The 19953-nt window shown below is 57.5% G+C and overlaps 1 protein-coding gene and 2 long non-coding RNA genes across 10 annotated transcripts; 1 reads left to right on the plus strand and 2 right to left on the minus strand.

Moving 5' to 3' along the window:
* Nucleotides 1-699: 699 nt before the first annotated feature.
* On the plus strand, nt 700-15148 carry DNMT3L (DNA methyltransferase 3 like). Of its 4 annotated transcripts, none has more exons than XM_001118368.5 (11): nt 1259-1515; nt 1832-1876; nt 3081-3160; nt 3243-3355; nt 4093-4264; nt 6673-6760; nt 8145-8233; nt 9773-9848; nt 10539-10678; nt 12326-12411; nt 14912-15148. In XM_001118368.5, exons 1-11 carry the CDS (start codon nt 1410-1412, stop codon nt 15078-15080), a joined length of 1164 nt encoding a protein of 387 aa, XP_001118368.2. In that variant the 5' UTR covers nt 1259-1409; the 3' UTR covers nt 15081-15148. The 4 variants fall into 4 exon arrangements, with proteins under 4 accessions (XP_028701112.2, XP_001118368.2, XP_028701114.2 ...); XM_028845281.2 differs by having other exon boundaries at nt 14915-15148; XM_028845279.2 differs by lacking the exons at nt 12326-12411; nt 14912-15148 and adding an exon at nt 700-907 and having other exon boundaries at nt 1426-1515; nt 10539-11203.
* Nucleotides 3195-6550, minus strand: LOC144339609 (uncharacterized). Its single transcript, XR_013414852.1, has 3 exons — nt 6420-6550; nt 4722-4838; nt 3195-3331 (listed from the first exon to the last, which is right to left on the minus strand). It is a non-coding gene; the product is annotated as an uncharacterized LOC144339609 (long non-coding RNA).
* On the minus strand, nt 8535-19940 carry LOC106997222 (uncharacterized). Of its 5 annotated transcripts, none has more exons than XR_013414841.1 (6): nt 19469-19940; nt 13787-14157; nt 13346-13556; nt 10547-10636; nt 10188-10354; nt 8535-9766 (listed from the first exon to the last, which is right to left on the minus strand). It is a non-coding gene; the product is annotated as an uncharacterized LOC106997222 (long non-coding RNA). The 5 variants fall into 5 exon arrangements; XR_003727846.2 differs by having other exon boundaries at nt 10188-10357; XR_013414839.1 differs by lacking the exon at nt 10188-10354 and having other exon boundaries at nt 10547-12013.
* Between the last annotated feature and the right edge of the window lie 13 nt (nt 19941-19953).

Genomic DNA, 19953 nt, shown 5'->3' on the forward strand with positions numbered 1-19953 from the left:
GCCCACCCCCACCCTATCATCACCCCCATCCTGCCAGAGGACCACCTCCCCTGAATGCCCCCATCTCCAAGTCACCATCCACCCCCACCCCCACTCCCTTCCTAATCCCCCAACCGATCTCCCTAAGCCCCGCCCTCCACCCACCCACCCTGCCCTGAGGGCCACCTCCACTTGATCCTCATCCACCTCCCCCCAGGGGGCGAACTCCACCCAACCCCCAGCCCTGCCCTACTCCACCCCTCCACCCCTCCACCCCTCCACCCTCATCCCTTTCCCCACCCCTGCCCCGAAGCCCACCCCATGACCTTCCTAAGCCCCACCTCTGAGCGCCCTGCCCCAACCCCACAGCCACCCCTATCCTCCACCCCACCCCAGGGGCCCCCCTCTACTGAAACCCCCCTCATCTGCTCCATCCCCAGTCCTCCCATCTCCACCCCTCCCCTGAACCCCGTCCCCACTGAGGTCCCTAAACCCCACCCCTCACTCCACCCTGAGGGCCCCATCCTCTGCACCCCAATCCCCCAGCCCCACTGAGCTCTTAACCCACCCCACCTGAGGATTCCATTTCCCTGCCCCTCCCCCAGCTTCCTAGCTCCCCACCCCAAGTGACCCCCAGCAGCTCCTCGCCCCTCCCACTGCACACCGGCACTGAAGGGCTGCCCCGCCCCCGCCCCTCCCGCCCCCGCGGGACACGCCCAGATTCTTCGCCCCCACAGCCTGGTGCCCTCTGGCCTCCCGCTGTCCCAGGTGGGCCTGGATCCTTCCAGCTCATTCTTTGCTTGCGCCGTCCCTCGTTCCATGGCCCAGTCCTCCCCGGGGACCCTGAGCCTGGAGGCCCTGGACCGCTGGAACCTCGAGCCCACCAGCTGGCTGTACCCGGAGCCGTGGCAGCAGCCCTGTGAAACCTGTGAGTCTCTCTTCCACTCCCTGATCGTCCTGCCTTCAAGGGTGCGGCTGGCCAAGACCATCCCCAGGGGTCCCTGCTGAGCCTGGGGGACACTGTGGGTGGCTGGAGCATGGGGATCTCTGAGGGGGTCGAAGGCTGGGCCCAGAGGCAAGCAGGGGCTGCAGCGGCCATTGGCCCCCCGTCCTCATGAGGCCCCTGCCCTCCCCTTTCTGGGGTGAATTGAACCACCCGTCTTCCATGTTGCAGCAGGGCCAGGCAGGTTGGGGGCACGCCTCAGGGGACCCTCGAGCCCCTCTCAGGGCTGGTACTGGCTTTGGCTGTCCTGCCCGTCATCCCTGGGTTGGGCAGGTGGGTGTCACTGTAGGGGTGCAGGTGGCCTGAGCTAGGCAGGGTCTGCTCAGCAAGCTGCTTCCCGTGCTGGGGTGCGTCGGGGATCTGAGCAGGGGCTGACGGGTTTCTCACACCTGTGTCCGCGTGTCCTGTGTCCTGACGCGGCATCCCCATGGCGGCCATCCCAGCCCTGGACCCAGAGGCCGAGCCCAGCATGGACGTGATCTTGGTGGGATCCAGTGAGCTCTCAAGCCCCGTTTCACCCGGGGAAGGCAGAGGTGAGGGCATATCTGCTTATTGGACCAGTCGCTTAGGATGATGACCCCAGGCCTGGACGGGGTCTGGAGTTCCAGGCTTCTGTAGTATTCATGCATTATTCAGACACCCAGACTGGGGCAGGAGATTCCCCACCCACAGCCTTCCCCCAGGCATAGTCATTTAAACACACCAAGATAAGGTGGGAGGGCGGGATGGCAGGGGACCTCAGGCTCCTGTGACTTTGGAAAATGAATGTGTGATGCTCACTTCTGGGCCGATTTTAAATGAAGAGATCAGAGGAAGAAGAAAGGGGCTACCTCTTATCTTCTTTTCCAGATCTGATTGCATATGAAGTCAAGGTTAACCAGCGAAATATAGAAGGTGAGTATTTGCATGCTTGCCCCACCAGGCAAAAGAGGTGGGGCAGAGTGGCTCACACCTATAATCCCAGCACTTTGGGAGAACAAGGTGGGAGGAGCATTTGAGCCCAGGAGTTTGAGACCAGCCTAGGCAGCATAGTGAGACTCTGTCTCTACAAAAAAATAAAAATAAAAATTAACCAGGCATGGTGGTGTGCACCTGTAGTCCCAGCTACTCAGGAGGCTGAGGTGGGAGGATTGCTTGAGCTGGGGAGGTTGAGGCTGCAATGAGCTATGATAACACCACGCACTCCAGCCTGGGTGACAGTGAGATCCTGGAAGAAGGCAGTGGACACCACTGTGCCACATGTATCCCTTCTCCCCCTCCCAAGGCCCCTGTAGCTTTGTTTAAAGCATACAGTTCAGTGTATTTTAGTTTATTTACAGAGTCAACAACCGTCATCACCATCTAATTTTAGAAGATTTTCATCAACCCCAAAAGAAAACTCATATCTAGTAACAGTCACTCTGAATTCCCCCTTCTTGCTTCCCTTCTTTTAACTCGAGGCAACCACTCCTCGACTTTCTTTCAACATGGGTTTGCCTTTTCTGGATCCCTTGCATTTCCATATGAATTAGGATCAGCCGGTCAACTGCTGCCAAAAAGCCAGCTGGGATTTTGAGAAGGGTCTGCAGATCCATTTGGGGACTCATGCTATGTTAGCAATATTAGTTTTGTTTTTTTGTTTTTTTTTGAGACAGAGTCTCACTCTGTCCCCCAGGCCGGAGTGCAGAGGCCGGATCTTGGCTCATAGCAACCTCTATCTACCAGGTTCAAGCAATTCTCCTGCCTCAGCCTCCCAAGTAGCTGGGAATACAGGCACCCATCACCATGCCTGGCTAACTTTTGTGTTTTCAGTAGAGACGGGGTTTCACCATGTTGGCCAGGCTGGTCTTGAACTCCTGACCTCAGGTGATCTGCCCGCCTCAGCCTCCCAAAGTGGTGGGATTACAAGCATGAGCCACCATACCTAGCCAATATTAAGTCTTCTGATCCATGAACATGGGATATCTTTCCATTTTGTTCCACCTTCCTTAACATCTTTCAACAATGCTTTGCAGTTTTCAGTGTGTAAGCCTCATACTTGTTTGGCTGAATTTATTCCTAAGTCATCCGCCGCATTTGACAGCACTGGGAAAACACGTGTTTTGAATGTTTCCTTTAGACATCTGTCTCTGCTGCGGAAGTCTCCAGGTTCACACGCAGCACCCTCTGTTTGAGGGAGGGATATGCGCCCCGTGTAAGGTAGGCAAGGGGAATGGGTGTGACTCCCTCGTGGCCTCAGAGCAGGGATGACACAAGCCAGCCTTGCTTTGCTCCTTCCAAGGACAAGTTCCTGGATGCCCTCTTCCTGTACGACGATGATGGGTACCAATCCTACTGCTCCATCTGCTGCTCCGGAGAGACGCTGCTCATCTGCGGAAACCCCGATTGCACCCGGTGAGGCGAGGGGCCTGCCCAGGGCGGTGAAGGGGCTGAGGACACACTCATCCTTTCAACTACTCATTCTGGAGTGTGGGTGGATTTTCCTCCCAAATGGATGATTTCCCTGAGAGCTTCTGATTTCTGTCTCAAATGTGTCATTTGGCATAGAGCCCTCAGCAATGGGAGGCGGGTGTCTGCGGTTGGCAATTGTGATTTTTGTTTTCAGTATTGGTATTGCCACATCACTGTGCAGGGGAGTGATGGAAACCCCACACCCCAGGCTGCCAGTCATGACCGGGGTGACAAGGGGCATGTTCACCCCTCGTTCGTTACTCCCCTGCCTCAACTCCCTCCGTGGGCTCCTCCCCTCAGTCCTTCTGGGCCATCCTCGTATTTACAGCTCCTCCCACCTCAAGTTCTCTCCTCCAGCTGGTGTTACTACATTTGGTTTTGCTGGGAGTCCCACCCTGTTTCTGCAGGCTCGAGTTTGGGGGCAGACAGGTGCCTTAGGGGCTTCCTTGGATCTGTCATTGCCTGCGAATCCACCTCCCTGTCTTCTGCACCTGGCTAGGCTCCTGTCACTCTGTGCCCCTAGGAAGGACCGTGTTCCTCTTCCCAGTCTACCACCTGGTCTTCCCAAAGGGAGCTCTAGTGTGACTTTTCCCTCCAAAACAGGGCTCAGCCCCACCTCCGCCATCCTCGGCATAGGCGGGCTGTCATGTCCGCTGCTGTGGTTTTCTGTTCGACCCTAGATGCTACTGCTTTGAGTGTGTGGATAGCCTGGTCGGCCCCGGGACCTCGGGGAAGGTGCATGCCATGAGCAACTGGGTGTGCTTCCTGTGCCTGCCCTTCTCACGAAGCGGGCTGCTGCAACGCCGGAGGAAGTGGCGCGGTCAGCTCAAGGCCTTCTACGACCGAGAGTCGGTAAGGAGCCCGCGGAGGGGCAGGACCCGGCGGCAGCAGGCCCTGGCTTACGGCCTTCCCTTGGTTCCTGCTGCAGAATGCAGGCGCGCCGATGGGCACCACAGCTGCAGGCTTGGGAGCGAACGCTCTTTCCTGGTTTCCTCTCCGATAGCAGCTTCCACTCGATGGTGGCTTTGGGTAAACTGCTCTGGCACGGCAGTTTTGTTGCTTCCAAGCCTAGGAACGAGGCCCTGGTAGCAGTAGGAGAGGGGCCAGGAGAGGGTGGCTGGCAAGTCCTCAGCACGTCTCAAAGTCCAGTCCTCAGGAACAAACGCCTGGGCCTATGCTGGCCAGGGGTGGGCCCTTTTGGGAGTCCAGCTGAGAAGCTGGGGGGGAGCCCAGCAGGAACCGCAGACAAAGGCGGAGAAGGTGGAATTGTGTCCCTCTGAGAGGTACACCCAAGTCCCCAGCCCCGTACCTGTGAATGTGATCTTACTGGGAAATAGGGTTTTTGCAGATGTTAAGAGTCACGAGATGAGATCATTCCAGGTCTAGGGTGGGCCCTCAGTGCAGCGGCTAGTGTCCCTGTAAAAGACTTAGAAAATGGAGACGGGGAAGACAGCCATGTGATGATGGAAGCAGAGACTGGAGTGAGGCATCCACCAGCCACGGGTGCCAGCAGCCCCAGGAGCTGAGGGCAAGGCCTGGCACGTCCTCGCCTGGCACCTTCTGAGGGAGGCATGCCTGCCGGCACACCTTCACTTCAAAACCTCTGTCCTCCTGAGCTGTGAGAGAATAATTTCTGCTGTGCTAAGTCCCCTGGTCTGTTTTTTATTTTTTTATTTTTGAGATAGTGTTTCGCTCTTGTTACCCAGCCTGGAGTGCAGTAGCACCATCTTGGCTCACTGCAACCTCAGCCTCCCAGGTTCAAGCGATTCTCCTTCCTGCTTCCCGAGTACCTGGGATTACAGGCACCCGCCACCATACCTGGCTAATTCTGTACTTTTGGTAGAGATGGGGTTTCACCATGTTGGCCAGGCTGGTCTCCAACTCCTGGCCTCAAGTGATCCACCTACCTCGGCCCCCCAAAGTGCTTGGATGACAGGCATAAGCCACGGGCCCAGCCCCTCCAGTCTGTTTCAATTTGCAGGCCAGCCATGGGAAGCTCCTACAGAAGGGGTGTGGCCCCCGGTGAGGCAGCCAGCGTGGAGCAAGGGACCCCTGAGCTGAGCATGAAACCGCACTGGCCTCCAGCTCACATTTGTTTTTGTTTGTTTGTTTGTTTGTTTGTTTGTTTGTTTGTTTTGAGACGGAGTCTCGCTCTGTCGCCCAGGCTGGAGTGCAGTGGCTGGATCTCAGCTCACTGCAAGCTCCGCCTCCTGGGTTCACGCCATTCTCCTGCCTCAGCCTCCCGAGTAGCTGGGACTACAGGCGCCCGCCACCTCGCCCGGCTAGTTTTTTGTATTTTTTTTAGTAGAGACGGGGTTTCACCGTGTTAGCCAGGATGGTCTCGATCTCCTGACCTCGTGATCCGCCCGTCTCGGCCTCCCAAAGTGCTGGGATTACAGGCTTGAGCCACCGCGCCCGGCCAGCTCACATTTGTTAAGGTTGAACCAAGTCATCTCTCCCTGCCTAGCAAGCTTCAGCCTGCTCCGATTCGAAGGAAAGGGTCAGATGGGATGGTGTTTTATAGGAACAGAGCCTAGCGCTCTGAAAGCTGAGGTCCCTGAGTTTTGGGCCCTGGGGGGCTGGCCCTTTAACAGGGAGCACATGAGGCCAGAGTTGGCTGCCCGCCTGGTCCATCAGGTTGGCAAGGGCAGGGCAACCCACAGGGCCTCACCTGTCCCCGAGGCTCACCTCTCCCCGGTATCTCTGGCCTTGGGGCTCTCTTCTCCGACGTTCTGGAAGCTGCCTGGGTGAGCAAGACCATCCTGGCCAACATGGTGAAATCCCATCTCTACTAAAAATACAAAAATTAGCTGGGCGTGGTGGCGTGTGCCTGTAGTCCCAGCTACTTGGGAGGCTGAGGCAGGGGAATCGCTTTAACCCGGGAGGTGGAGGTTTCAGTGAGCTGAGATTGCACCACCTTACTCCAGCCTGGGTGACAGAGCAAGACTCCATCTCAAAAATAAAAATAAAAATAAAAATAAAAGTAAATCAGCAAACCCCTCCACACCTACTGTCTGTTGGCTGGAGACAGCTGGAGGTCAGAGCGGGAGACCAAGGCTGGGGCAGGGGGTGGAGCTGGCCTTCCTCGGGGGCAGTGCTGGTCAGGACAGGCCCAGTCAGGCCTCGGCAGGTGCATCTTAGGTGTGTCTCCGGTGAGTCTCACGTTGAGTGTTCATCCAGGGAAGAATTTTCATTGCATCTCGAGGGCTCTGTAACCAAGTGGCTGGCACAATGCCTTGTTTTGGTTTTCTAATAAATAGGAGAGTCCCCTTGAGATGTTTGAAACCGTGCCTGTGTGGAGGAGAGAGCCGGTCCGCGTGCTGTCTCTTTTTGAAGACATCAAGAAAGGTAAGTCAGTGATGTCCCAAAGACACACACGGAAGGATGCCTCCACACACCTGACTGCCCCTCAGGCCGCCCCCCTGGGCTCCCCACACCCTCCCCGAGGCCGGCCAGCCGCTGGTGTCCTGCACCCCTCCCCACGCTGGGCCCATGCTGACCCCGCGCTGGGGCCTTTGGAAATCCCACTGTCTTCTGGGCCTCGCAGGCACAGCCGAATCCATGAAGACACTCTCTCTCCTCTGGCCGTGTCCGTAAGGGATGGGTCCCCCTGGGACACCCACTAATGCCCACAGTGTCTCAGAGCAGCCTTGTGCGGGAGCACGTATCTGCCCCGGGCAGCTGACCAGCAGCCTGATCCCACAGCGCCCGCACAGCCTGCCCAAGGCCTTGCTGCCCGGGCGGGGCTGAGGAAGCCGGGGCCTCCTCCAAGGCCGTTCCAGGGCTCTGCAGCTCACACCAGCTGCAGAGTGGAGTGGACTCCACCGCTCTGTGGATTTCCTAGCCAGAGGTGACGTCGCATCCCAGAAATGCCTGGCGCTGTAACACAGTGCTTGACATCCTTTTTGTTTTGTTTTGTTTGAGACAAAGTCTCAATCTGTTGCTCAGGCTGGAGTGCAATGGCACAATCTGCTCACTGCAGCCTCCACCCCTCGGGTTCAAGTGATTCTCCTGCCTCAGCCTCCCGAGTAGCTGGGATGACAGGTGCCTGCCACCACGCCCAGCTAATTTTTGTATTTTTAGTAGAGATGGGGTTTCACTATGTTGGCCACGCTGGTCTAGAACTCTTGACCTCAGCTAATCCATCCGCCTTGGAATCCCAAAATGCTGGAATTACAGGCTTGAGCCTCTGTGCCTGGCCGTGCTTGACGTTCCTAAATCAATACGTGGCGATGTTTGCTTGTTTAGCTTGTTACGAGACAAAAACCTCCATCCTTAATCCTCTTGCCACATCATTAAAAAGATAAAGTTGGGTGGGGTGCAGTGGCTCACGCCTGTAATTCCAACACTTTGGGAGGCTGAGGTGGGTGGATCATTTGAGATCAGGAGTTGGAGACCAGCCTGGCCAAAATGGTGAAAACCCGTCTCTACTAAAAATACAAAAAAATTAGCTGGGCGTGGTGGCGCACACCTGTAGTCCCAGCTACTCAGGAGGCTGAGGCAGGGGAATCGCTTGAACCTGGGAGGCGGAGGTTGCAGTGAGCCAAGATTGCACCATTGTACTCCAGCCTGGGCGACAGAGTGAGACTCCACCTCAAAAACAACAACAAAAATATAAAGTTGGCTCCTTAATGGTAGGAGGGTCCTTCGATCAGCCGTCAGCCTTTTCAAGTCCCTGTAGAGGCACAATCCACGCTCACCCTCTGGGCCCTTCTGGTCTCTCCCCATCCAGAGCTGACGAGTTTGGGCTTTTTGGAAAGCGGTTCTGACCCGGGACAGCTGAAGCATCTGGATGATGTCACAGACACAGTGAGGAAGGATGTGAGTACCGCCGCGCACTCTCGGACGCTGCACTGGGAGCAGGGGTGCGAGCTTCCTCAGAGGAGATGTCAAGGATGAGGTGGGCAAGGAGGCGGCGGCAGGCGCTGGGAGGAGTCCCGAACACACGGGGGCCTCTCGGCTGGGATTACAGGCACCCGCCACCACGCCCAGCTAATTTTTTGTATTTTTTAGTAGAGACGGGGTTTCACCATATTGGTCAGGCTGGTCTTGAACTCCTGACGTCAGATGATCCACCCGCCTTGGCCTCCTGAAGTGCTGGGATTATAGGCATTAGCCACCGTGCCTAGCCATTAATTTTTATTTAAGAAGAATGACAGAGTGAGGGCCATCACTGTTAATGAAGCCAGCGTTGCTCACAGCCTCCCCTTGGTCACTTTTTGGGACTAAAGGGCACCCTTGTCGTGTCTGTGTTCAGGCAAGATTGTTGGGTGGCTGTGTTTTGTCTTCTTCCAGCTTGGCCATGGAGCAGCCTGGTCACTGGTGCTCTGCGGGGCTGTTTCTGTTCAGCAGGGAAGGCTCTGCCCTTGACATTAGCTCCTGGAGGGCTGTGGACAGCGCCTGCCGTGTTCACGGATGACAGTCTGTGCATTGGGTTGGGCCTCCCAGGACTGGTTCTCCAAGGGCAATGGGATGGCAGACAGAAAAACCAAATTCTGCCAAAGTATTTAAATAGGTTTATTCTGAGCCAGTAAGAGTGACCATGGCCTGGGAAACACAGTCTTAAGAGGTCCCGAGGAAGTGCACCCAAGGCGGTCAGTAACAGTTTTGGTTTTATACATTTCAGGGAGATGGGAACTGCAGGTAGAATCAGAAATCAGTACACGGGCCAGGCACGGTGGCTCACGCCTGTAATCCCAGCACTTTGAGCCCAGGAGGTGGAGGTTGCAGTGAGCCGAGATCTCACCATTGCACTACAGCCTGGGTGACAGAGTGAGACCCCATCTCAAAAAATTCAATCAATCAATCAATCAATACATAGGTGTGCATTGGTTCAGCCCCAAAAGGCGGGCTATCTTGAAGCTTACATTAGGGATTCTTTAGTTGGCAGTTGGATGAAAGAGTTAAGCTTTGCCTGAAAACTCGGAGTCAGTAGAAAGGAATGCTTGAGTTAAAATAAGGTCTGCTGTCTGTCATGTGACGCCATGGCACAGCCATAATATACCGGCTCAAAAACACCCATTCCACAAGCTTTTGTGGTTTGTAAGCTGTGATTCCCCCCACGCTCCTTAGAAAGGAATTTGAGCAAGAAAAGATAAAGGCAGAGTTCAGTCCCCAAACGCGTGGCACAGAGTCTTCACCTCAGATTCGGAGCGTTCTCCTCTGGGCTCCAGGCAGGCAGCCCCTGAGGCTGGTGGTGGCTGGGGATGGCTCTGCCCTAGTGGGCTCCACATCTCAGCTTGCCCTGGCCTGTGAGCCCTGCGAGCTGAGCAGGGTCGGCCCTGAGGACATCTCGTGCTACCGTACGCGACCTTGCCCACTGCTGCTGCCTCTCGGTGCCCATGCCCGTCTGTCCTGCAGGTGGAGGAGTGGGGGCCCTTTGATCTCCTGTACGGCGCCACACCTCCCCTGGGCCACACCTGCGACCATCCTCCCAGTGAGTGACGCTTCAGTCCTGACACCCTGTCCCCACCACCCCGTCTCCTCTCCTCTTTCCCCACCCCTCCATGCCAGGGCAGAAACTGCAAATTGTCAGCATTTTTCAAAAGCAGCTTTATTGAGGCTCCACTGACACACAGTGTGTCCAACTGAATGTGTGCAACTTACTGTGTGTCAGTGGTGCCTCAATAAAGGAGGAGGCACTGAGCTAGCTCCACACCCATGCACGCCTCATCATGAGCAACAAAGTGTCCCCGTCACTTAGGCTTCCCTGTGCCCCCCAAGCCTCCTGCTGACCCCGTGCAGTCCCTAGCGTGCCCACGTCACTGCAGCTCACGTATCCTCTGGAGCTTCCTCTAAAAGGCGGTATTTGTGCCACGGCACGTGCTCTGCGTCCGTGCCTCCCTCGGGGTTGCCTGTCTGTCTCTTCCCAACTCTGGGCCTGCCTGGGGGAGGAGGGGTCCTCGCACCTCTGTGGCCCCGGCACTGGGCAGGGCTCCATTGCTGCTGGAGGAACAGGGGCAGGGGACCCCTCAGACCCAGGCTGGTGCATCCCATAGACCCCCTCGGTGCTGCTCTCATGCCACAGTTTCCTTGGGCCCCTGCCTAGATGCACCTGAACAGCACCCCGCCACTACCAGCCCTTGCCTCCGGACCCCCCTCAGCCCTGCCCCCTCACGCCCTCCAGGCTGGTACCTGTTCCAGTTCCACCGGCTCCTGCAGTACGTGCGGCCCGGGTCAGGCAGCCCCAGACCCTTCTTCTGGATGTTCGTGGACAATCTGGTACTGAACAAAGAAGACCAGGACGTCGCGTCTCGCTTCCTGGAGGTGTGTGCGGGGCCGCATGGGCCTCCCTCTACCCCTGCCCATGTGAGGAAGGGGCTCTTCGGGTGGCGCTCAGTCTACACCCCAGGCTCCAGGCCTGGAACCCTGTGGTCCCTGGTTTCCAGGTGTGCACAGGGCCCAGGAGAGCTGCTGTGCAGTCCAGGCAGGGACCGTGGTGCCTGGGACATGAAGCCCCTTCGAGGACAGCCTTGGAGGGCAGTCCCACCTCACACTACTCCTGTGCTCACAGAACACGGCCTTGGGGGCTCACCTCCTGCTGCCGCCCCCTCAGTCTCCACACACACGTGCACATCACACACACAGGTGAACACACACCACAGTGCACATGTGCACACAGTCACTGTACACATGCGCCACACACAGGGACACACTTACCACACGCAGGTACGCTACGTGCACGCATACTCCCCCCCACCACACACACACAGCCTTCTCTTCACACATCTGAATCCTGATTGTCAGAGCAGCCACTTTTGGGCTCAGTTGATGGGTCCCCTCTGGGTCTGACGGGCCGGGTCAGGGTTGGGGAGGGACGGCCACACCTCAGCCACAGGAGACAGGCGGGAGAGGTTCGGGAGGGGGAAGTTCCTCATGCTCTCAGGTTCCATGGAGGGGCCACAGCCAGCGGGGGCCCCACCCACCGAGTGGGCAGCACCTGTGGGCTGGAGCCTTTGCTGGGGGTCCAGGCGGGGTCGAGGTTCCCTTGGTGCTGGAATCTCATGGAGTGGCTGGAATGCAAACCCAGCCATTGGGAAGGGGAGCAAATGCCATGAACTGAAAATCACAAGATCTGTGCTTTTAGAACAGGAGACTTTGTTTCTGTAAAGGGACACAGCCTGCAAGGCCCTGTCCCCCAGGCTGGGAAGCACGGCCTCTGCCAAGACCAGAGGAGCCAGGAGGCGGCACTTCGAAGGGGAGGGGTGGCCGGGGCAGGAGCTCCGTGCTGACCGGGTTGGCTAAACCTGTGCGGCAGGTTGTTCATGAAGGGGGTCCTGCTGCACACGTACTGAACAAACATGCATGTAACATACGACCTGTGTTCACCCTGGGGTGGGGTCTTAACACGTCAGTGTGTCGCAATGAGGCCCTAAACCTCAGGTCTTCTCGGAACACAAAGGCACTCAAGGCGGAGCCTCTGTAAATCGGCCGGAGCCGGTCCACGGTCAGGGGTCCCTTATCAGGAGGAGGTTCCTGAAGTCAGGCTTCTGCCCAGTCAGAGCTGTGGTCATGGCTGTGGAACGTGGTCAGTTTGCGTCTGCGGGTGGATGGGCTGCAGTCATTTGAATCTTGCTCATGGCCGGGCCAGTGTGTGTTTAGCTGCTGGAGAAAAAGCAGCTGTGGCGTGAGGGCAGAGTCCGTCCTCTCAGTGTAGGGTACGTGGCTCGACCCTTGCCTGCTGTGGCCTGAGGTCCTGTTTGTAATTTGATATCTTATTGCCACAGAGTCTGTTCTGTCGGTTTAAAATAATTCGTCAGCTTTTTCTCCAAAGGTGATTTATAAGAAAAAGGGACACAGGAAACACAGTCGGGCTAGAAAGTCCGTTGACCACTCAGGGCCATTGGCGGCTGAGGCCAGGGGGCCCATGGGGGGCGCTTACCCCTGACCCACGGCCCACCCTCCCACCCCCAGATGGAGCCCACCACCATCCCAGATGTCCGTGGCGGATCCCTACAGAATGCTGTCCGCGTGTGGAGCAACATTCCGGCCATAAGGAGGTATTTCCCGGGCAGCCAAAAGCGTTCAGGGTCAAGGGGGACGTGGACCCAGAGCGGAGTTCACCAAGGAAATGGGGTCTGCCTAGCAGAGCCAAACCCAGAGCAGCCTCTGTGCCCCAGTGGGACTGCGGTCGGCCTCCAGGGCCACCCTGAGACCCTGAAGGCACCGAAGCCCAAGGACGCCCCTTTCCCCTTGGGGACCTTCTCCAGCACTGGCTCTCAGCTTCTTGGGTTCCAGCCCCTGGACACCCATATGCGCCATGGCGCCCTGGCCCTGGATTGGCTGCAGTCCCCAGGCTTTCACTCCGTGTGGTCTCCCCACCTGCCTTGCACACCCATAAGCTCATGTGTGCTCACACTCAGCCACACTCACACGACTCACTTGCACGCTCATCCACACACCTGTGTGCTCATGTGCGCACACATACAGTCAGTCCCACGGTCACACTCATCCACACACAGTCGTTCCCACGGTCACGCTCATCCACACGCCTGTGTACTCATGTGCACACACACAGTCATTCCCACAGCCACGCTCATCCACACGCCTGTGTACTCATGTGTACACACACAGTCATTCCCAAGGCCACGCTCATCCACATGCCCGCATGCACTGTCAGTCACATGCTCACACAAGCACACTCACGACTAGCATGTGCATGTCACATGTGCTCACAATCACAGGCACACACGCATCAGTCTCACACCCACCCACATGCTTGCACCCCCATGGTGCACTCCTGGGCTGCCGTCCCCACCTTTTGGGGCCTTGAACACACGGCCCTGCCCCACGTGCCCTCTGCGGCTGAGCACCCCCTCCTGCTGCCCCCATGGCCTCTCCCAGCTGCCCTCGCCCCTCGACAGCCTTCCCAGGCGGCCCAGACCTCACACCCTCCAGCCGACCGCCCGTCCATCCCCTCACTCCCACACTCACCTGGCATGCCTTGCTCATACGTGCATTCGTGTGGAACGAGCGCTTTCTGGCTCAGCTGAGTCATGTCTCCTGCCTGAGAGTGAGTTCTGGAAACTTATTCCCTCTCACCTCTCAGGTTCCTGCATTCTCCCATGTCACTGCCATGGCACGATCCTGTTGCCTGGCACCTGCCAAGGCGTGGCGCCCACAGGTCCTGCTGGCCTGGCCTCCCCTGGATTTGAGTTTGGTAGGGGCTGAGCTGAAGCACTTTGCCAGATGCTTTCTCTTCAGAAGCCCTCTCACCTGCATGCCGGACTTCCCACAACCTCCCCCTCACCCTAAGCCTGCTCCCCCCGTGTCACTTCCCTGGAGGCCGTACCAGGCTCTGTGGGGCTGGGTGAGCGGGGCTGAAGGTGGGGGCAGACCCAGAAACACCTGTGTGCATTACAGGCCATGCCTCACCTGCTGCCTGTTCCCGGAGGCTCCATGCATCCACGCAGCAGTGAGAGAACAGCACCCCAGCAGGGTTCTTATGTGGCAGGTGCAGCCAGACCCAGGGTTGCAAGGCTCCTCCACCAAAGGCACCTCCCTCCACTCCAGTGGCCACACCTGTGGCCCCTGTAGGCTTGGGCCATGGGCTGGCAGCTGCTTCTTCCCAGGCCCCCTTTCTGAGCGAGGCCCCACAGAGCTCCTCACAGGGTTTCCAGGGTTGGATGCACCTAAGCCGTGATCTTGGGGTCACCTGGTTCCTAGAAGGAGGCTGGCAGCTCCTTCCCACAGGTTTCCCTCCGAGGGTCTCGGGTGTCTCAACAGTGACGTGAGACACCCACTCACTGAAAGAGAAATCATTTTGCAGAGGTGGCCACCGTCACCCCCAGAATGGTTAAGGACAGTCCCCACTGCCCTAGGGAGGGTGCCCGAGGAGGAGGGGGACACTGTATCTGGCACTTCACTCGCAGCCTTCACCCTGAAAGAAACTGAGAAATGTTCCTGGCCTCCAGGGGGGTGGCTGGGAGTACGAGAGGGGGTGTCGGTGCCAAGTCTGCAAAGCCCATCTTCCCCAAGGGCTCCTCACACCGTAGGCTGGCAGAGGACCTTTTCCTCTCCCCACCTGCCCTGCGCTCAGGGCTCAGGCTTCCAGCACAGGCAGCCCCAGGAGCCCAGGGGACAGCCTTTGTGATACAATTCCCTGGGAGTGGTTGCTGACTCTGCAAGGGTTTGGCTAACTTTTGCCTGGAGTCCTGTCCTTTCCTCTGCGGGGGTGCTGCCCAGGATGGTGACATCCTCTAGCGATGGCCCTGGAGCTCGCTGTTCACACAGAGTCACCCCCAGCCTGCTTCCCAGGGGACCAGCCCCCTGCCGGGGGGAGGTGGAGGCAGGGGAGTTGTCTGGTCTCCTGCTGCTCAGTACACCTCCGTGAGAAAAACTCCCAGAATCGGGTGGGGGTTCCAGGGCATCTTAGGCGCCTGGGACAACTGAGAGGCAGGCTGTTCCCCTCACCCCCTCGAAGCGATTCCTTCCCAGCCCCATCTCCGGCCCGCCTGGTGGGTGCTGCACTTGCCCACAGCCTTCCCTCCCTCCTCTCAGCAGCAGGCAGCGGGTTCTGGTTTCGGAAGAAGAATTGTCCCTGCTGACTCAGAACAGGCAGAGCTCGAAGCTCGCGGCCAAGTGGCCCACCAAGCTGGTGAAGAACTGCTTTCTCCCCCTAAGAGAATATTTCAAGTATTTTTCAACCGAACTCACTTCCTCTTTATAAATGAGTCACTATACTGTGAAAAGGAAAAAAAGACTTTTCCTAGAACAAAGGCAGCTTTCTTCACATTGTCTCTTTCCTGTTTGGATTATTATTTTATTGCTCGTCTTCGGTTTTTGCGTCGTCACTGCAGACCCACGTTCCGTTGGGTTCTGGAGACTCGGGGTCTCTCCCCCCCACCACGCTGGCTCCCGGGGCAGAGGCTCCCGCCGCTGCGCACAGGACCACACATGGTGGTACGCGTTGTACTTCCCGAAAGCATTTCTGTGTTCTAGTTGAGAAGTTCAAGTATATTTATTATAAGATAGTCATTGGTCACGTCTGGTGTTTTATGTATAGGCACAGCCACCTGTCATCCTGCAGGGCATGGGGTGGAGGCCAGAAGTGAGCAGGAGGCGTCTTTGGAGCGCCTGCGCCGTGTCCTGCATGATGCACTTTCTGCCAGGGCCTTCCCCACGAGATCGCTGTTGCTTTCATAGAGAAAACCACGCATGCTGATTGTAGCTGCACCAAACGGCCTGGACCTTTGCAAAGTACAGGACCTCAGCCTTGGCAGGCAAAGGAGGGACCTGCTGAACAGACAGTGCGGAGGCCAAGGCCAGATCCACACACAAAGGATGTCACATTTGGGTCCTACCCCAGGTGGTATTGATTGCAAAAAACAGGGCTCCTCCTGGCCCTCTGCAGTTTGAGTCTGAGTAAGGATCAACTCAGCAGAAAGCTCTGCCTCAGGCTGGGCTCAAATCACTGGAAATGAATCCTACAGGGGAACTTTGGGGTCTGCACTGGGGCTATTAGTGGTAGGTAAAATGCGTTGTGGAAGAAAGGTCAAAATGGGGCCCTAGGAAGGTTAAGAATGTGTATCTGGAAGTAAATAGAAGTCTTCACTTCAATTAACATGACTGGATGCCTCTCCCATCTTGGGACAGTCCTGGATGCCTACAACACAGGTCTCACATCCAGGGATGAATTTAGCCAGCTCTGTAATGACCCCGGGGTTCCTGAAGCCACAGAGGGAGAACAGGTGAGGGCATCCAAGTGCAAATGAGCCCTCTGGGGAGGCCGTGCGCGAGCTGACACGAGCTCCAGCTGAAGCCATCGTGAGCCCATGAGCACGGGCCAGGCAGGTGGTGAGAGCTCCAGACAGGGCGGGCTGGGCTTAGGCTGCGTGCACCCAGGGAACTAGTGTCATGGGCCCAGCATAACTCATGCTCAGCTTCTGTGAGGGTTGCTTCAAAGCAGGGGCCCACGGTGCTGGGAGGGCCTTTCTGCCACCCAAAATGCACTTTCCTTCTTTTGTTCTCTCCCCAACACTCAGAACTGTCCACGCCACCTTGAGATTCTCTGTGTATTTTAAGTTTTTACGTTTTGAGACAGGGTCTAGCTCGTCTCCCAGGCTGGAGTGCAGTGGCAAAACCATAGCTCACTGCAGCCTCCATCTCCTGGTCTCAAGAGATCCTCCAGCATCAGCGTCTGGAGTAGCTGGGACTACAGGTGCGTGCCACCATGCCCGGCTAATTTTTAAAAATTATTTGTAGAGATGGGGTCTTGCTCTGTTGCCCAGACTGGTCTCAAACTCCTGGGCTCAAGTGATCCTCCCACCTTGGCCTCCCTAAGTGTTGGAATTAAAGATGTGAGCCACTGTGCCTGGTCCTCCAGGTATTTTAATTTTACACACAGGACCTGCAACATGATCCCGTACTCAGCTGAACAACCCTCCAAAAGATGCCCATGTCCCCATTCCCGGATACTGTGAATATTACCTCATGTGGCAAAGAAAGGACTTTGCTGATGGGATTAAATTGAGGTGGGAGGCCTCCCTGGATCATCCAGGTGGGTTCTATCTGTCATCCCAAAGGTCCTCATAAGAGAGGGGCAAAGTGAGGCTTGACCACACAGAGAAGCCACATGGCCACTGAGGTGTAAACCTAAGAGGCGGAGCTTGCAGTGAGCCGAGATCACGCCACTGCACTCCAGCCTGGGCGACAGAGTGACACCATCTCAAAAAAAAAAAAAAAAAAAAAAGAGTTATGTCGGCAGGAGCAACGCAAGAGGGCAGGAGGACCCGGGTGTAGGAGGAGCAGTATGTTTGGGATGAGGTCCTTGAGAGGCAATGGAAGACGGGTCTAGCACAAAGGTGCACTGGGGTGAACAATGCCCACAAATTTATGTCCTTCTCAGAACCTCAGAATCTGGCCTTGTTCAGAAATAGTGTCTGCAGGTTTAATTAGTTAAGATGAAGCTACACTGAAATAGGGTTGGCCCTAAACCCAGTATGATTTATAATCCTAAGAACAGAAGAGACACAGACACATGCAGGGAGAGGCCATGTGGCTAGGGGGCAGAGATCAGGGTGATGCATCCACAAGCCAAGGAATGCAAAGGGCTGCCAGGAACACCAGGAGCTGGAGAGGCAGGAAGGGGTCTCCCCTCAAGCCCTCAGAGGGAGTGTGGCCCTTGATTTCAGACTCCTGGCCCTCAGAACTGTGAGATAATCCATTTCTGTTAAGCCCCCCAGTTTGTGGTACTTAGTTACAACAGCCATAGCAAACTAATACGGTGAGGGGGCTGGCCCCAGACGGACGTGGGGGACAGTCACTCCTGTAACAGAAAGGGCATCTGAGTGTGTGAGTGACTTGAGTCAGACAAGCTCACACAGGCTGCTGTTGTGAATGGAGCAAAGCACAGGGATGCCTGGGCCACCCGGAGCTGGGAGAGGCAGGTCGGATGCTCCCCTAGCGCCTCCACCAGGCAGGCTTCCACCCTCCAGGGCTGAGAGAGAATAGACTGCCGTTGTTTTGAGCCAGCAAGTGTGAGGTCATTAGCTCCCAGCGCCCACAGGAAACGAACCTACTGTCATGCACCACATAACAACCTTTGGTCAACAAGCAATGCCACAGTGCTCCCATATCACAACGCGGTATTTTTACTGCACCTGTTCTATGTTTAGATGGCTTTAGATACACAAATACCAGTGAGTCACAGCTGCCTACGCTGTTCAGCACAGTCACCTGCCATGTAGGCTTGTGGCCCGGGAGCAGCAGGCTGTGACATACAGCCTCCGCGTGCAGCGGGCTGGGCCACCAGGGTCGGTGTGTGCACTCTGTGTTCACACAAGGACAAAATCACCTAAGGACGCATTTCTCAGAAGGAATGTATCCTTTTGATACATATGACTGTACACCCGAAGAGAAAAGATCTTCCTCGGACCAAGAGTGAAGCTCTCAGCATCAGCCGATGCCCATGCTGTCAAACGCAGGTTGCTGTGCCAGACCTCAAAGGGACTGGGGCCTGGAGGTGCATCAAGGCAGAGATCAGAAGATCCCCGCGGCCTGGGGCTGGGAGCATCCGGCAGCTGCTTCCTGCTTAAGCACTATGACTTGTACCCAGAGCCTCAAACCCCAGGCTGCACAAATACGATTCCTGCTTGGTTCCCAGTTGGCCCTGAACACTGCCAAGGGGCCTTCTCTCCACACCCCTAGAACAAAAGCATATCCTGCTGGTCCAAGAAACTGTCACGGTTGAGGGGGAAAATGAAACCTTCCTTTGACTACAGGAAACTTCCCAAGGGTTTTTCTGTTTCTTCATCTAAACTCCTCTGAGTGTCGTGACCCATGTGCCGGTGTGCTGTGTGTTCACTCACAACCACCCCGCATTCACGTATATGTTACAGGTCAGGGGATGCGGGCACCAAGGGGCTAAGGAACTTGCTGAGGTCACACAGCTCCGGGGCTGGGATCTGAACCAGCCACCGCTTACCGTTGTCTCCCGTAGTCTCCGAGGTTCCTGGGCTGGTCCTGGCGCCCTCCCCCGCGGCCACCCCTTCTGGCGCAGCTGCATTCCTGCCCCCTGCCTGGCTGTGCCCTCCACGCGGAGTCCCCTCTCTCGGGGGACCTGCCCGCAGCACTTGGCTTGCTGGGGGTCTCTGGCGTCTGCCCGGGAAGCAGAGCCTGGACCTGCCCCCTCGGCCACAGCACGGCGGGCCCTGCGGTGTCGGCCCCTCTCCCACCGCCCCCGGGGGGCACTGGGGGCTGCCGGGTCTGGACCCACCGACGGGGCACCTTCCCTTCGCCGCAGCGGATGACCGGCCGCGCTCTTGGGAGACCTTAATTTCGGAGGCTCTGCTCCTCCAGGACCCATTCCCATCCTCCCACAGCCTCCACGCGGTATCCGGGGGCCGTTCCCCTCCCCGCAATCCGGCGGCATTCAGGTGCGTCCGGCCCGGGGGTGCAGCGCTTGGCCCGGCGTCAGCTAATCAGCGCGGCGCAGCCCCGGAGCTCAGCCGCAGGTCCAGAGGCGCACGGAGCCCGGCCGGTCCATCAGGGAGGGCCTCCGGAAGGAGGTGGCGCTGCCCGCAGCCCGCCCGCCCGGCTCACCTGCGCCCTCCTCACCTGCCGGGCGATGCGGTCCCCTACCAGCAGCCGTCCGCCCGGGGGAGAGGAACCTCAGCCCCCAACATCGCGACCCCTCCAGCCTCGCTGGTCCTAGCAGGCGTCCCTGAGCGCGTTCCGGGAAGCGCACGTCCACGCTGGCGCTGGACCGGGTTTTCTGGCTCCAGGGACGGGACTCGTCCTAAAGAGTCCGGCTCAGATGGGATTACGCGCCCCACCTCACCTGTGTGCTGACCGTTGGTGCCTCCACCCTGCACGCCGCGGGCCCTGCCCAGCCCTTCCCGCCGGAGGGCAGGTGGCCGCCGTCCCGCCCCTGCCAGGCGCGCGATTTTAAATCCCCCCAACCCCCATCTCTCAGCTTGACCTGGGAGAGGGAAACCGCCCGGCTTCGGGCTTCCTGCGCCCTCGCCGCCGCACTACCTGCCCTCCCGCCGCCCTCCCTGCTCTTCCCCGCCGCAGTCCCCCTACCCCCCCAGTCCGTCTCT

The sequence above is a fragment of the Macaca mulatta genome, chromosome 3, assembly GCF_049350105.2.
Source record: "Macaca mulatta isolate MMU2019108-1 chromosome 3, T2T-MMU8v2.0, whole genome shotgun sequence".
In the NCBI taxonomy this organism is placed as follows: Eukaryota; Metazoa; Chordata; class Mammalia; order Primates; family Cercopithecidae; genus Macaca; species Macaca mulatta.

Coding starts and splice junctions, on each gene's coding strand:
- DNMT3L (XM_077995568.1), top strand. CDS start 1,410: ATGGCGGCCATCCCAGCCCTGGACCCAGAGGCCGAGCCCAGCATGGAC. Junction 3,161..3,242: donor GGATATGCGCCCCGTGTAAG/GTAGGCAAGGGG, acceptor GCTCCTTCCAAG/GACAAGTTCCTGGATGCCCT. Junction 9,849..10,538: donor CACCTGCGACCATCCTCCCA/GTGAGTGACGCT, acceptor CACGCCCTCCAG/GCTGGTACCTGTTCCAGTTC.